Source organism: Antrostomus carolinensis, unplaced genomic scaffold (assembly GCF_000700745.2).
Source record: "Antrostomus carolinensis isolate BGI_N321 unplaced genomic scaffold, ASM70074v2 scaffold9721, whole genome shotgun sequence".
Lineage (NCBI taxonomy): Eukaryota > Metazoa > Chordata > Aves > Caprimulgiformes > Caprimulgidae > Antrostomus > Antrostomus carolinensis.
In genome coordinates, this window is record NW_010293455.1 from 2,025 (window position 1) to 17,857 (window position 15,833).

At 52.5% G+C, this 15,833-nt stretch overlaps 1 protein-coding gene across 1 annotated transcript in view; it reads left to right on the top strand.

The window, feature by feature from the left end:
* Window positions 1-15,833, top strand: part of LOC104532146 (agrin-like) — a gene marked incomplete at its 3' end in the record, with an annotated part of 34,468 nt that overhangs the window by 1,286 nt on the left and 17,349 nt on the right. Inside the window, exon 2 of the mRNA XM_029087284.1 lies at window positions 655-702. Within this exon, the coding sequence (XP_028943117.1) occupies window positions 655-702 (48 nt within the window). The remainder of the gene's footprint in view (window positions 1-654; window positions 703-15,833) is intronic.

Consider the following 15,833-nt stretch of genomic DNA (forward strand, 5'->3'; position numbering starts at 1 on the left):
ACCACAGCCTAGTTTTGTTGCCCTGGGTACATCACTTAACAGAGAGCAGAGCACAGTTTCTTGTTGGCTTTAGGGTGTTTCCCACTTGAGCTTCATCAGGGGTTACTCACACGGAGAGGGCTGGCTGGTGGCAAGGCTGGGCCACCTTGCTCTGGGACCTGGGGTTGTGTCCACGGGAGCTTTTACCTTCTGCTGCCTCAGGCTTCTCCCACCTTTGCCTTCTTGCCTGGGAGGCTGCAGCGTTCCCCGCTGCTGTCCTGCTCAACCCAAATGACTTGGGGAGTGGGTGCCCAGGTGGGTGCGTGTGTGAGAGGTGACAGGCAGTGTGATTTGCATCTGGTGACATGGCACACAGTGAGCTGCAGTGAGCCCCAGCCTGCCAGGCAGAGGAGGGCTGCTGCCAGATCCCAAGCCAGAGCTGCTCCATCCATAAAAGAGGGAGAGCTGGGGCTCCCAGCTCCTGTTCCTGCTGCTCCCTCCTTGCTGCAGGACCTCCCGGGTGTTCCCTGGGTGTCTGTATCTGCTTGTGCAGGACGTGTGTGCTGAAGGAATTGAAATGCTGGCTTGGGAGCTGTGGACAGAGGTCTGGGGGCAGGAGGGGAGAGTGTGTAAAAGGGACCTGCTGACAGCCCTGTGTTTTTTGTTTCTTTGCAGACAAGCCCAATAGTTATTTTACTCAGACGCCGCCGACGCCGCGAGATGGTGAGTACAGCGTCGCTCGCTGGTTCCTGTGCTCAGGATGCGCTTGAGAGCAAATGGTTTGAGCCTCTTGTGCTTCCCACAGCTGCCGGTGGAGCAGCACTCCTGACCCAGTGATCTATTTTATGTCTGACTGGCTGCTCTCTGTGCTCTCTGCATCACGGGATGCAGGAGCGTGGTCCTCTGGGGCAAGGAGGGAGGTCTCCTTTCTTTCCCATCCTGATTTGGATCCCACAGGTTTCTGCTTCTGGACTGTCTTGACAATTCCCTCCCCACCTCCAAACTGTGACCTTGCCAGTCTTGAGGCAGCAAGGTGCTTTCCCCATCCTCTTCCAGAATTATTGGTCCTTCCCTGGCAGAGCAGGTGGGACAGCACCTGGGTTTCCTATGGATTTGTATTTTCCCTGGACCTGTGGCACTCACCTATGGATTATCTCCCACCTATTCCCTTGTGTCTGATGAGCAGTGTACTCACCACCACCTCACACCTTTTCTTTGGGCTTACTAAAGCCTTCTGGTTTCATAAACCTGTAGGAACTTTGGGTTTTGAGGCCATACTGTTATCAGTCAGTGGTTTTAAAAGCTGTTGGATGCAGGCAGGCAAGCACATGCTCAGATAATGTCATCACAGGAGCTTTGTTTTCTCAGAAAATCAGGCTTAAAATGCTCTGCTTTCTGCTGGCAGGCTGCTCAGTCGCCTTCCCCTGCCTCGTTTCACGTGCACAGATAAGAACCCACCAGAAAACAGCAGCCAATTAATAACACGTTTGTTTGTTTCTTTCTTTCTTTCTGTTTTTTTTTTTTTTTCCTTCTCTGATGGGGGTGGGGAAGGAGGCGGGGGAGAAACGGATGCTAGATAAAATGTGATTAATCTATAATTGGACCAGAGAAGACATCTAAAGCAAAAATAAAAACGAACGTAGGTGGAACTCCTAGCTTAGGGCTCCAAAATATTAGCAGCTCAGCCCATCCAGATGACATACTCCAAAAGATCTCTGGTCCCCACAGGAGATGGAAAACTACCACCCTTGGTGCTTTGCCAAATGAGGCACCTCCTTTTGCAAGTGAAATACGGTGCAAATGCCTCGTGTTGTCATTGGGAAGCGTTTCTGAGCAGTGAGGAGCACAGGGCGTGGGGAAGAGGTCCCTGCTAGGGTGAAGGGGTTGGTCCCTACTGCTTCTACTGTGCTGGAGAGACTGGAAGTGGAGATGTGGCTCTGGTCCTGTGTCCCCTGGCTTAGATGGGACCATGTTTGTACTTGTAAACTGCTGGGAGATGGCTGAGCTTTGCTGGCCGAGGGTTGTGGCTCTCCTGTCCTAGGCTTGCTCTCAGGGTGGCTTTGGTGGGACAAGGTGGTGTGCTGGTGAGAGCCATAGCCACTGTGTCCCAGCAGGAGAGTGTGACAGTGTCAGTGTCAAACACAGCAGGACCCCTTGATTGCTTCTTCTCTAGCTGGGCTCCTTGAGGATTGTCACTACTTTATCTTCTGGGCCTGATCCTCATCTCCTACAAGTCTGCACAGCTCTGTGGGGAGTGGTGGGTTGTCACCAGCTGACAGCCTGTGCCGTAAGCCACCAGATCCCTGCCCACTGGTACCAGCTGAGGATCTGCAACTTGGGATTTCTCTCTGGAAACTCTGCTCCTGGAAGGTTTGCTGTGGTCTTTTCTCCTTCCAAATGGTGATGCAAAGCTGGAGAGAAATTATTGTCTGCCCTGGCAATGTCAGACCTCAATTTTTTGTCTGAAGGAGGTGGGTTCCTGCATCTCAGGCATCTTTTCTGCAAAGACCCCATCCCACATTCACAGGAGGTGCTGCAGCCACGACAGCTCCGGTGATGCTGGAGGTGAAAGACTTTGCCAGGCAGCAGGGAGTGGTCTCTAATGCTGTTTAGCTCTTCCTTTTCTTCCAATACCAAGTTCTACCCTAGAAAACTCTTTAGCCACACATTGATTTATAGACTGGTCGCTGCTTCATTTCAAACCAGGCCATTAACGCTGTTAATTCACCGATTTCTCCCAAATCTCCCGCGCCGCTGGCATTCCCACAGCTGGGCAGGGGGTTGTTAAGCTCTGCAGAGTCTCAAGGCTTGGCTGTCTTAAACATCATGCTCCGTGGAGGCTCTTGCCTTTTCCCCAGCTGAGAGGATGCCCGTGGCATCCAAGCTGGCTAATTCTTCTCCTTTCTCATCAGCTGGGGAGTGTCTGCGGGGGGAGAGCTAGAGAGGGGGTGGCTGTTGACTCAGTTGTGTCCCCCCGGGGCAGGGGGTGCTCTGGAGGGGGGTTGGCAGGTGTGGTGCAGGGGACAGGCAGGGTGGGCTGTGTCTTGCCGCATCCCCTGGGGTGAAATAAATGGTGGGGGAGGATTTGGAAGGTACCTCCTCCCCTCTCCTTGTTCTTGCAGCGATCTGTGCCCAGAGGTTTGATTTCTGTTTGTTTGCAGCATCCCGTGGTGGAGTCGCGTGCGGGAGGCAAGGTTGGTTTTGTTGTTTGTTCTGGGGAGGGTGGGGAGAACAAGAAGCCCTCTCAGAGCTGTGAAGTGAGGTTGGCAAGAGCTGGGCTGGCTGCTCAGGTGGAGAATAAGATGAGGCACCAAGCTCTTGGGGTCAGCTTCTTGTCATCCTTCTCTGTCACTCTCCTCCCTGGGGTGCTCTGCTGGGATGTGGAAAGCCCTCTCCACTGGAGTCATTGTTAACAAGGACCAGTTTGGGTTTTTTGCTGGCCTCAGCAGCTTCTAGATCAAGCACAGGAGTGTGTCCTAATCTCAGAGCTACATCTGGCTTCAGCCTGTCTTGAGCAAGCAACCCTCATGGATAGGGATAGTCACGATAGCCCACCAGGGTGATGAGATCCAGCCCCTTTTGGTGGCTGCACCTTTGCAGATGTGTTAATGGCACCAACCAGCTGTGGGTCCTGTCTCTGCTGGGTTTGGAAACATCTGAGAAGGCTGAGAGGGCTGGACACCCCATTTCCTTTTGGCGAGTGTGGATAGAGTGATGCTGGCACAACCCGTTGCGCCAGGCCAAGGGAGCAGTGCTGAACACTTATTTATGGATGCATAAAAGCAGCAGTGATGCATGAGATGAGGACATCTGAGAAATTAAATATTGGAAAAATGCTTTCTTGTGGCTGGCAGCCCCATAAATACAGGGTTTGCAGAACTGGTCCAGGCATGGGGGTTAGGCAGGGAAAATGCTGGTGCAGGTGGCTCTTCAAGGCTGCGTAGGAAATGGGTTAGCGGATTAATCCAACAATGTTCTTAGTCCTGGGCATTGTCTTTCACCTGGTTGCTGGATGTCCTCTCTTCAACACCCTGTTATGGCTCTGCCTTGTCAGGTCCAGCTGCTTTTCCCACTCTAGATAGTGTCCTCTCTGCCATGGAGAGAGAGAGACAGCCAACTGCAGCGTTGGGAGAACTGGTTCCCCGTGTCCCTGCTGGTGGCCATCTCTGCCTTCATGGGATGTGAACGGTGCCATGTGTTACGGAGCATCTAATCTGTGCTGGGACGTGTTAGGAAATGCTCCCCACCTGTAGATGACTCGATGAGTTTGGGCAGACCAAGGGTTACCTTGGATGTGCTGAGGCAGCAAGAGAGCATGGAGGGTGCGTGCAAAAGGGACCATTCTGCTGGGGATGGCCGAGTGCTGTTGGGAAGTGGTGTTTCAGGATCTCTTTGCTCTCTTCCAGCTCTAGGTCTGTGTGTGTTGGCAGCTCCTGGGTGTGGGGAGAGGCTTTACCTGGCTGCTCAGGGCTGTGGTGCTCATCAGCTGTACGTGAGCAGCAGCCATGTATTGGAGCTCCTGATCTTTTCCTGCTGTTTGGTACTTCATCAGGAAAAGATTATAGAATTGTAGAATGTTGTGAGTTGGAAGGGACCCACAAGGATCATGGAGTCCAACTCCTGTCCCTGCACAGGACAATCCCAACATTCACACCATGTCCCTGAGGGCCTTGGCCAAATGCTGCTGGAATCTTGTCAGGCTTGGTGCCATGAGCACCTCCCTGGGGAGCCTGTTCCAGTGCTCCACCACCCTCTGCCTCAAGAACCTTTTCCTCATAGCCAGCCTGATGGACATTAGATGCTTCTTCCTTTGATTTGATCATTTTTAGTTAACATCCCATAGTTCTGATGAACAGCTTCCTCTGGCCAGTGACCTATTGGCATGGATGTAGCGAGGGGGAAATAATTGCCTTGGGCTTAGGAGTCATGTAAGGTGCTTGCCTCTCCCTGCCTGCCCTGCCTAGCTATGTGTGCTGCCCACACCCTCCCTGCAGCTCTAAAATTAAACCTTGCAGCGCATTGGTGGGGAGAAGGCTGGGGCTGGTCCACACCTTGGGAGATGTGTGTGCTGTCCGTACCATCCTCCTGCTGCCAAATTCATGCTGAGCTCTTCCTTCTCCAGTCCCTGTCAAAGAGAATACTGAGAGGCAGCCTTGAGCTTTCAGGTGGCTCTCTGGGCAGCTCTGCACTGGCTCAGGGGGACAGGGGAGGGGACACTTGGCTGCCCTGGGAAGAGAGCCATGAAAATAGAACTTAAAATAAACCAACCACAAGCTCTTCAATTTTGTTCCCATTGTGCATGGCTGTACTGGAACACCCTGCTGGCTTTGGCTGCTAATCCCAGCCTGGTTCTCTTTTGACACAAGCCAATATAAGACTTGGATGCCTCAAAATGAATTCCTAGCGCAGGCTCCGTGGCGGGGCTGATCTCAGTTTGTGGAACGGGAAGGTGTTGCAAGCTTGTCTTTTTTTGTCTACCCACAGATGCATTTTGCAGCCCTTGGTCTTTTCTGACCACCCCACGCTCTCTTCCTTTCACACCCGTGCTTTTCCCAGCCCCAACCATCTCCCGCATGTGTGGTTTGAAATGTCAGGAGCTGACTTGCAGTAGCAAGAGCAGGGAAAGTGATCTGCTCCAGCACTAATCCATCTCGCTCCGTCTTCAGGCCGTGGTACCCACCCGTGTCAGCACACTGGTGGACAGTGGGGCTTATGTTGAGCCTTGCTGGTGTTCCTTTCAGGTCCATGGTGGCTGCTGGGCTGCTGTGACCTCCCTTCTTCATGTTGAGTGGTGGAAGAGGCGTGTGTGGGGAAGGGATGCTCCATGGAGGCATATGTGTGTGTGAGGCATGGGCTGCTCCATCCCTGGAGATGTGTGTGTGAGGCATGGGCTGCTCCATGGAGATACTGTCCCACTTGATTGTGCTGTTGGTATTCCCCTCGCAAGTCCCGTTATCCTGAGGAATGACCCCTTTGCTGAGGCCACGTGTGGGGAAGTGTGATGGGTTAATGTTGATAAATATCTAAAGGCAGAGTGTCTAGAGGATGGGGCCAGACTCTTCCCATTGGCATCCAACAACAGGATGAGAGGCAGTGGGCATAAATTGCAGCATAGGAAGTTCCACCTCAGCATGAGGAAGAACTTCTTCACTGTGAGGGCGACTGAGCACTGGGACAGGCTGCCCAGAGAGGTTGTGGAATCTCCTTCCCTGGAGGTATTCGAAAACCACCTGGACAAAATCCTGGTTCATGTGCTCTAGGAGTTCCTGCCTGAGCAGGGTGGTTGGACTAGATGTGACCTTCAGAGGCCCCTTCCAACCTCAACCATTCTGGGATTCTGTGATGGGGAGCAGGGAAAGATTTGCAGCCTTCACCCGACTGCCTCGCACCCCACTGTGTGATTTGGGGGAGCCTGTCCCAAGGCAGAGCTTCCCGGCAGTGTGAGCAGCATTTGGGCACCTCTGGCTATGTCAGCCCGTGGGTGGCTGGGCTGAGGCTGGTGATGTTGAGTCAGGAGGGACTGGGAGCATCGGAGCGCAGCGGGAAGTCTTTGTCACACATCATGGAACAGAAAAAAAATCCCTCTCTCTGCACAAGGTGAAATTTTTGTACCAGGCTTCTCAGCAGCTCCTCCCTTTTAATTACACAGTGCCTACTCCTTCTCTGAGACTTCACTGCAGCACAGACTGAAACGCTGATGGTCTCTGCACTACCCATACAGTGCTTGCACCCGCTGCCTCCTCGGGCATGGAGGTGACCCAGGGTGCTCTTCTGATGGCCCCAGGATCCCAGACACTTCATGCCTCCAGGATGAAGCTGGCCATCCCCTAACCGACCCAGGTGGTCCCACGGTGAAGTCACTTAGGTCTTTGGCTTCCTCCCTCTTTTCTGTTTTTCTCATATCTGCACCCTATGGCAGTGAGGCAACAACTCGGGAGCCAGGACTGGGCTCTGCTTGTGGATCTTCATCCCATGCACTCTCCTCACAGCCAAGGCTGGCTTCCTTGCCTGTTGCTGCAGTGAGAGTGATGATTTCCCTGCCTGGGGTCTGCACCCACCACAACAAAATTGTGCTTCAGCTGAGACTGCTTCAGGGTTGCTCTGGAGAGAGGAGAGATGCTAAACATAGCTCTTCAAAAGCTGAGCGGTAGATAAGGTAGCAGCAGTTATTAGACACCACTTTTGATCTCTTGAGAGCGTTTTCTTCTCCATTTACAGTGAGGTTTGAGCTTTCTCTTGGGGATCAATTTATGCACTTTCATGTTACGTTGCTTAAGTGTTGGAGGAGAGGAGGAGATGGGAGAATTGCTAAGGTGTTCCTGCTTTTCTTTGTATCAGGTCCTCTCTAAGGTTGGAGGTCACTAAGCTGGCCTCGCTCTCCCCACATCTCTGCTTCACATCTCCCAAGACAATTCTTCTGGTGTTGTGACAAAGAAACAGCATTTGTCTTTGTCTTCTCTTCCCCTTGGCCATGCCATGCTGAACTTGGTGCGTGATACCTTTCTGAGAGAGCTAGTGCATCACTACCAGCTCCTGAGTTATCCCACTGGTGATACTGCCTGGCCTTGGGCTGTGCCAGAGGCTTTCTTGCCAAGTGAACATTGTTTTTGTAGGAATGTGTCCCGTGGTCCCAGTGTCACAAGTAGTATCACTATTTTGTGGTGGGAGGCAGCATGCAGCCAGGTTTAGTGTGGACACTGTGGCTTTAGGGACGCAGTCACCAGGTTTAATACTTCATATGCAGTGCAGAGGGAGAGCAAAGGACAGCAGGAGGTCTGAAGGTCACCGAGACCCCCAGGGTATGAGTAAGCTCCTTGCAAAGAGCATGGGTAGACCTCGCAGAGTGCCTGGTGACCTGGGAAAGGCTGGCAAAGGGTGACACGCTGGCTTTGCCAACCGTGCAGTTGAGTGTTGGCGTTGGACTTGCTGCAGTTGGGGAGGAGCCGTCTTTTCCTCCAGGTATCCAGAGGCTGCTGCTCCCTTCCTCCGCTTGCCGAGCTCTCGAATCTCCCTGGTTTGTAAACACGCTGTTTTACAACACGTGGCCTCCGCAGGCAGGTGGGAGCAGGTTAAAACCATCCAAGTATTTTTGTCTTGTCTGTGCCTCCCTCCCTCACGTGGGCTGTGTCCGGGCTGCCGTCCCACCTGGACATGCTCTTGGTGTGCTGAGCTTTGGGAGTTTTGCTGTGAGGTGGTTTCTCGGGGTGGATTCATGTTGGGGGGCATCTGTGTGTACTGGGGTGGGCAGGCAGGACAGCAGGAGCCTGCTGTTGAGGCTGGCTTCTCGCTCACATCCCTCATGGAACGTGTTTCCAAACTGCTGCTCTGACTGATGGAGCTTCAGGAATCCTCCCAGTGATTAGGAGCCGTGACAGTCTGCTCAGAGCCACTCTCTCAGGGGGCTCGTGACAGATGAATGAAGAGAATCTTTTAAGATGATGTTTGATTTGCAAGAGTGACTTTGATGTTTTTGACCCAAGAACACAATGCTTTCAACTCCCTGCCCCACCCTGCCCTGCCCACCGCCGGCACTGCCTTTGCCTTGGTGAAGGGTTTAGAGGAGAAGCCGTGTGAGGAGAAGCTGAAGTCACTTGGTTTGTTCAGCCTGGAGAAGAGGAGACTGAGAGATCATCTCATGGGGATCTAGAACTTCCTCCCAAGGGGAAGAGGAGGGGCAGGCACTGATCTCTTCTCTCTGGCCACCAACGAATGCCAGGAGCAGAGGAAATGGCAGGAAGATGTGGCAGGGGAGGGTGAGGTTGGCCATGAGGAAAAGGTTCTTGAGGCAGAGGGTGGTGGAGCACTGGACCAGGCTCCCCAGGGAGGTGCTCATGGCACCAAGCCTGACAAGATTCCAGCAGCAGTTGGCCAAGGCCCTCAGGGACATGGTGTGAATGTTGGGATTGTCCTGTGCAGGGACAGGAGTTGGATTCCATGATCCTTGTGGGTCCTTCCAACTCACAACAGTCTGTGATTCTATGATCTGAGGGCTCTGCATATCTCTCTGGGAGAGCTGGTGCTGATCTCGGTGTGGTCTGGGAGGTGCCATGCAGTGTTTATCTGGGGCTGTGCAATGGACACCCCGTCTCTGCTACCAGTGCCTGCGTGGGGCTCTCCCAGCCCTGCAATGGAGGCCTTTGAGCAGGGCAGGCGGCTCCTTCTTCCTCAGCGAGCAAGCCCTGGCTGATGCAATTAATATTGATGGCGGGGAGGGTGGGCCCGGGAACAGGCCTGGGCTGGAGCGCCGGCCTAACCGGTCTCCATGGCAACGGGCACCTCGCGCTCATGCAGAATTAATGTCGGCCTTCGGCGGCCTGACAGACGCGCGGCTCCGTCCCCAGGGCCTCGCCTTCCCCCTCTGCCCTTGTGGCACAGGGGAGCCCCAGAAGCAGCTCTGTCCTGTTCTTTGTGCCCACAGTGTCCTTCCCCGTGGGATGGTGGCAGCGCAGACTCGCCCAGGCTGTCATGGTGGGGCCTTGCCCCTTCTGTAGAAGGAAGACTCAACCTCAGCCCCTGGGGTTTAGCATCAAATCATAGAATTGTTTTGGTTGGAAAAGACCTTTAAGATCATCAAGTCCAACTGTTAACCTCACACTGCCAATTTCACCTCTAAACCATGTCCCTAAGCGCCACTTCTACACGGCTTTTAAATCCCTCCAGGGATGGTGACTCCACCACTGCCCTGGACAGCCTGTTCCAATGCCTGACAACCCTTTCAGTGAAGAATATCCAGTCTAAACCTCTTCTGGCGCAACTTGAGACCATTTCTTCTTGTTCTATTACTTCTTACTTGAGAGAAGAGATCCACCCCCACCTCTCTCCACCCTCCTTTCAGGGAGCTGGACAGAGCCAGAAGGTCTCCCCTCAGCCTCCTTTTCTCCAGGCTCAACACCTCCAGTTCCCTCAGCTGTGAACTCATCACCTTGTGCTCCAGACCCTTCCCCAGCTCCGCTGCCCTTCTCTGGACACACTCCAGCACCTCAAGGTTTTTCCTGTAGTGAGGGGCCCAAAACTGAACCCAGCACTCGAGGTGCAGCCTCAGCAGTGCCCAGTCCAGGGGGAAGATCACTCCCTGGTCCTGCTGGCCACACTATTGCTGATACAAGCCAAGATGCTGTTGACCTTTTGTCCACCTGCGCACACTTCTGGCTCATATTCAGCCAGCTATCAACCAGGACCCCCAGGTTCTTTCCTGCTGGGCAGCTTTCCAGCCACTCCTCCCCAAGCCTGTAGTGTTGTACCATGCATGTACCCTCACCCCTTGCCTTTAGGCATTCTTGCTCCTGCTTCTCTTGTGCTTCTTGCCTTTGGCTGAGGAACTGTCCATGGTCAACTCTCACCAGGCTCACCAAGCTCCAGGGCTGCTGTCCAGCCTTTCCATGGTTCCTTGCCTTCTCCTTGATGGTGGCTTTGCCTCTCTAACGTAACTATTTAACAAGGACTGCTCTGAGGTGGGATTTAAGACAGGACAAGTCACTAGAGTGGCCCATTAGTGACCTCCCCATCCTTGGGGACTGAGTGGGGAATGATAGGTGGGACGCAGAGGTGCACATCGGCTGTGTGTGCATTAGGGGTTGAAAAGATGTATTTGAGCATCACAGCTTCTCCTTTCTGCCCAGCCTACCCAGTTTGGGGCTGCTGTCCACTTTGTATTCCCCAGTCCAGTCTGGTTGAAGTGGCTTTAGCAGAGGAGCACCTTCTGCTTTCCAGACAGGGAGAGTTTTTAATCCAACAGCATTAGATTAAAAGGCACGTTTGGCATGGACATCTTCACTCTTCAACTTCAGGCTCTTCCTATGAATGAGACTACTCAGTAGTTCAGCTGCCAGTGGGTCCCCCGAGGTGCCGGCTGCCCTGACCTTTCTTCACATGCTGCAGGGAAGTGTCCTTCTCTCTCCACCTCCTGCCCATGCCCTTTGCTGCAGGGATTCATGGCTGTGTCTGTCCGGAGCATGGCAGTGTGGCTGTTGTGTGTCATGAGCCTTTCCTTTCTCCTGCCCCTTTCCTGTCACTGGAGACACTTTAAGCCATGAAAGCAGGTCCATCCCACCCACCACTCTCCCACCCGTGAGCTATAATCACATTTCCAGCTGTGCTTTTCTGATTTGTTCTTCTCAGCCCACTGGGAGAAGGGATGGACTCCCCTGGGATCTGGAGAAGGTCCAGGCTGGCAAACACATGTTCTGCCTTCAGCAGGCAGGTCTGCCTGGGGAGAGGGGAGCTGCCAGGAATCGCCTGTGTGTTTTCCCAGTGTTCCCCTCCTCTGTGGGTGTTCAGGGCCCTCCTCCTCCTTCTCCCTTGGCAATATTCCTGAAAGCTCCTGGGGCAGAGGAACTGTGTGCCCACCAGAACCCCTCTCAGATGCCCCTCTGCATGGCTGGGCACTGCAGGAGATGTGGGACAGGTTCTGCAGAGGGCCTGGCAGGGTGCAATAAGCAATCAACAAGCTGCTCCAGTAGCATTTTTTTTTCCTTTCTCATATAGTGAAAAAGAGCAATTTTGACATTACGTTTATGATTATTATTATTAAGCTGGAGAAACATTTTAATGTCAATGCTTGGGGCTTATTAGGCAGAGCTCTTCAACTCAAGATCTCAAAGCACTTGACAAAGCCAGCTTGTTATTAATCCCTACTACTTATATTGAGCTATTTACCTACTGACATTGGGGGTTTGGTGATTATTATTATCTGCATTTTTGTGTAAATGGGAGAACCAAGGCGCAGAACTGGATGGGGACTTGAAGCTGGAAGCTGAATCTTCTCTCCACCTTCCCTGTGTACAGCCAGCTGCTGTTTCCCTGCTGCCTGTCCTTACTGCTCTGATCCAGGAGGCTTGGAAGAAGGCTGGGATAGATGGAGAAGCTCATCCAAGAGCTCTGCCTGGAGCACTTGGTGCAAACAGGGGGCACGGCCAGAACTGGAAGCTAGGAGAGAGGTGAAGGTCCAGGCTGGGATGGGCAGCGTGCAACTTGAAGCCTTGGCTGCTGTGGTTTTTAGGGTGTGGGAGGCTGAAGGAGGGCACAGTGCAAAGCTCTGTGTGTGTGTGTGGAGAGAGAGGGTTGCTGAGGCACAGAACGAGCCCTTTGCACACACGTATTGTCACGGGCTCTCACTTGGCAGAAGAGTTTTGCCAGCTCCAGCCTGGGTGTGCTCCAGGATGGACCAGTATACGTGTGTGCAGCACAGCATCTTCCTTTTGCCCAGTCTCTTGGGCAACAGCAACAATCTTCTCCTGAGCTGCCTGCAGCCTCACACCAGCTCCCACGTCTCTGCAGAGCAGAAAAAATTGGTGGCTCGTAGCCATTCTGGCGGTGGCTCTGGCCCTCCCTGTTGGCCACTGTGGAGCTGTCCTATTCTCAGCTGTCCTTCCAGCCATTGTGGGCATCTGCAGGCACTGTTGGATGTGAGGAGGTGGAGCTGGTGCCATCTGCCCTGGTAGCTACTCGTGGAGTACCAGGCACCTGTGCCCGTGCACTGCTCGGGGAAATGCTGAGCTGAACCTTGGCAAGGGCTTCGCTGGTAATGAAGCATCCTGCTCCCTCCCTGGTGCTAATTAGGGGCTGCCTGAGGAAGTGTCATGGATGGGGTGGGAGGCTTGGATCTGAACCGGTGTCATTACACCTGGTGCAACGGGCAGTCGTGCTTCCTTCTGCAGGAACGGCTCAGTTCTGATGACTGCCAGCAGCTCTGGGCCCAGACTGCAGAAAGAAGCAGTCTGACTCTTCTTCTTCCCACCCCAGTTTCAGCTGCCAGCACAGAGAGGCTCCCAGAGGCTCCTCTCAGCTTGTCATCTCTCTCCTTTCCCCTTTTCTTCTCTGTGGCTCATTGATGCAGACATCCCACCCTGGCCTCTCGTGCATCAGTCTGGAGGATCACTGACAGGCTGGGGAAGGTGTTTCCATGGGTGGCTTCTGTCACTTGGTTGCCATACCTGGCTGGTGCCCCTGCCACTCTGCCTTTTTGGAGGAGCAAACCCTCTCACCCCAGTGTTTTCTGTGGACACTCCACACTGTGACATCCCTTTGTGCCCTGGATCAAACAGTCACAGCCGGGACACAAAGTAGAACATCAGAGGGTAGTGTATCTGAGGTGGAGCAAAGCTCCGAGCCCAGCGAGGTCTTTCCCCTTAGCCTTGATCTCTTCTAAAAACCTTTCTTGCTATTGCAGGCTCAGCCTGGGGCTGCTGAGGGAGAGGAGACTGTCCACGCATGGAGCCACGCTGACTCAGCTGTGGCGGGAAGCGTGGTACCATCAATTATTTGTAGCAACACCTTTTGCTTTTCCCCTCCTCTCCAGCAAGCACACTGTTGTATTATTATTGTTGTTGTTGTTATTTATTATCCTGTTTCTGCTCCAGTGCTGCTAAGAGACATGGAGAGGCTTGGCTGGTATTCAGCGTGGTTACAATAAGCCCAAGCCCTCTCTTTTGTTCTGTGCAGCTTGCTCAAGTGCTGTATAGATACCTCACTTGAGCTGTTTCTCTCCCTCATCGGCGGCGGCTCAGGAGGTTTGGGAAAGGTCAGCTCCTAGAAGTAGCTTTTTTTTCCCTGCTCCAGACAAGTGCTGCTCTCATTGTTTGCCAAATGCCTTGCTGTGCCTGGTCTCTGCAACGTTAGGATGATTGAACCAGAGTCGTGCTTCACTTTAGATCCACTCTGCTCTCTGACCTCGTTGTGCAGCTTTGCCATGTGCTTTGTAGACAGTTTTGAAGCACAGTCTTGAACAAGTGCTGAGAGATCCCACCTCCCCTCTGTGACCAGGGAACAGGCACAATAGGCTGCAGCCTCCCAACATCCCAAGCAGGGACTCCATCTCTTCCAAGCTCTGGTTCACCACTGACTTCTGATGTCCAACCTGCAGAGATGTCTATCAGAGCTGGTTCAACAGCCTCCAGCTGCAGTGTTGCTGTGGATAAGGCAAGTTTTGGGCTTGGTCTCAACCAAGCCCTGCCCTGGCATGTCTGTTGGGTGATGTAGAAGGCACACTGAATCACAGAGACATAGAATAGTTTGGGTTGGAAGGGATTTTTAAAGGCCACTGCAGTGAGCAGGGACACCTTCAACCAGGTCAGGTTGTTCACAGCCCCGTCCAACCTGACTTTGAATGTTTCCAGGGATGGGGCTTCAGCCAGTGATGCTTCTTGCATCCTCCCAGGTAAAATTAGAGAGAGAGAGCTAGAGGTGGGAAAGAAGGAAGCTGCCTCTGAATTTCATCCTGTGCAGACCTTGTTGGGTTGAGTCATCTTAGCAGGCATAATAAACCTGTTTCAACTCCTGGGTCTGGCAGGGGAATTAAGGCATATTGTTTTATTCTTGTTGGTGTTCTGAGCTTGCATCATCCGACTGCATCACAGCATTGAATGGGTGAGTTTTCAGAATCATCTGCTGCGAGCAAATATGTTTCTTCACCAGTAGCATCAGCGACGATTAGAAGTGAAAGAAACTTAAACAACCAATTTGCTTGTCACAACTGGTTTCTAGTTGGAAGCATTTTTCCTGCATGCTTTGTCTGTTTCTCAGCCTGATCACTGAAATTCAGTGAAGCTGGGTCCTTGTCCATGGGATGGGCTGAAGGACAATGTTTGGGGGTTACACCTTGCCATACCCCCACTCTCCATCCTGCCCGGGTGTCTGCAGGGCAGCTGGGCTCATCCCTTTGGGTGAGGATGAGCTCTGAGGCATCATGGTGTGCAAGCTTCTCTCGCAGGGATGGAGCTCGTTGGCAGGGAGTGGGAAGGTGTCTGTCAAACACCAGTGCTGTAAAAACTCACTTTTACAACACTGGATTGTTGCTGAATGGGAGGTAGATAAATACCCTTTATATCATCCCTTTTGCCTATTATGTCCCTAATGTGTTTATGAAATACGGTTCTGGGAGCCAGGATAGACTGAAACTTCAATTCTGATCACATATCAGCTTTCTTTATGTGGCTTGACCCAATTAACTTTATAATTTATAACTTGTGGGCTTTTTTTCATTTACTATTGCTTTTATCACTTCAGATGATCAGATGAAGAGATTCTTAAATACGTGTGAGCAAAACAATTACAGGGAGGATCACTTAAAAAGTGACAAGACCAAGTTTGGCTCCAAATCTGAATGAACAATTATAAAGTTTATTTGAAAAAGAGACAAAACCATGAGCAATGTTTTTAATTTTTGCAGAAGTCCTGTGTAGGGCTGAAAGCTTTTTCCTGCCCAGGTCACAGGCTGGCTGCTGTGGGGCCTGGGAGGAGAAATGGATGGCAAGGGATGGAAGGCAAAAGTGCTGTTGGTGCATGAGTTGAGTGGGAAGGAAATACACCTGAAAATAGCAACAAGGGTCTTAGGATGGGGTTTTTGAAGTGCTTGGTGCTGCTCTAAATTGGGTCTCACTGAAAACTTCCTCACTTTGGGTGGGACCAGACCTGGGTTGGTGTTCGCTTCAGAAGCCCTTGCCTTGGATGTGTGAGGCTCCTTTCCCAGCTGTGAGGCAAAAGACAAGAACAGAAGAGCCTAAGAAAGGAGAGAGCTGGCCCTGTCACCTTCTTTGAAACCCTGGACGTGCTTCCCACCTTGGTTTCCCTATCTGCAAGTGTGCTGCTGAACTTGGGCCGGCATGTCGTGAAGGCAAATGCCTTCACACGGGCACCTCTCTTCCTTCTTGCCTTTGAGCACACACCTGATTGGACTCTGCTCCAAGCTGGCTCTGTATCCTGCATCTGATTTTGATTGAGCTCCCCTTTCCCCTTTTCCCCTTTTCCCCTTTTCCCCTTTTCCCCTTTTCCCCTTTTCCCCCTTTTCCCCCTTTTCCCCCTTTTCCCCTTTTCCCCTTTTCCCCTTTTTTTCCCCTTTCCCCCTTTCCCCCTTTCCC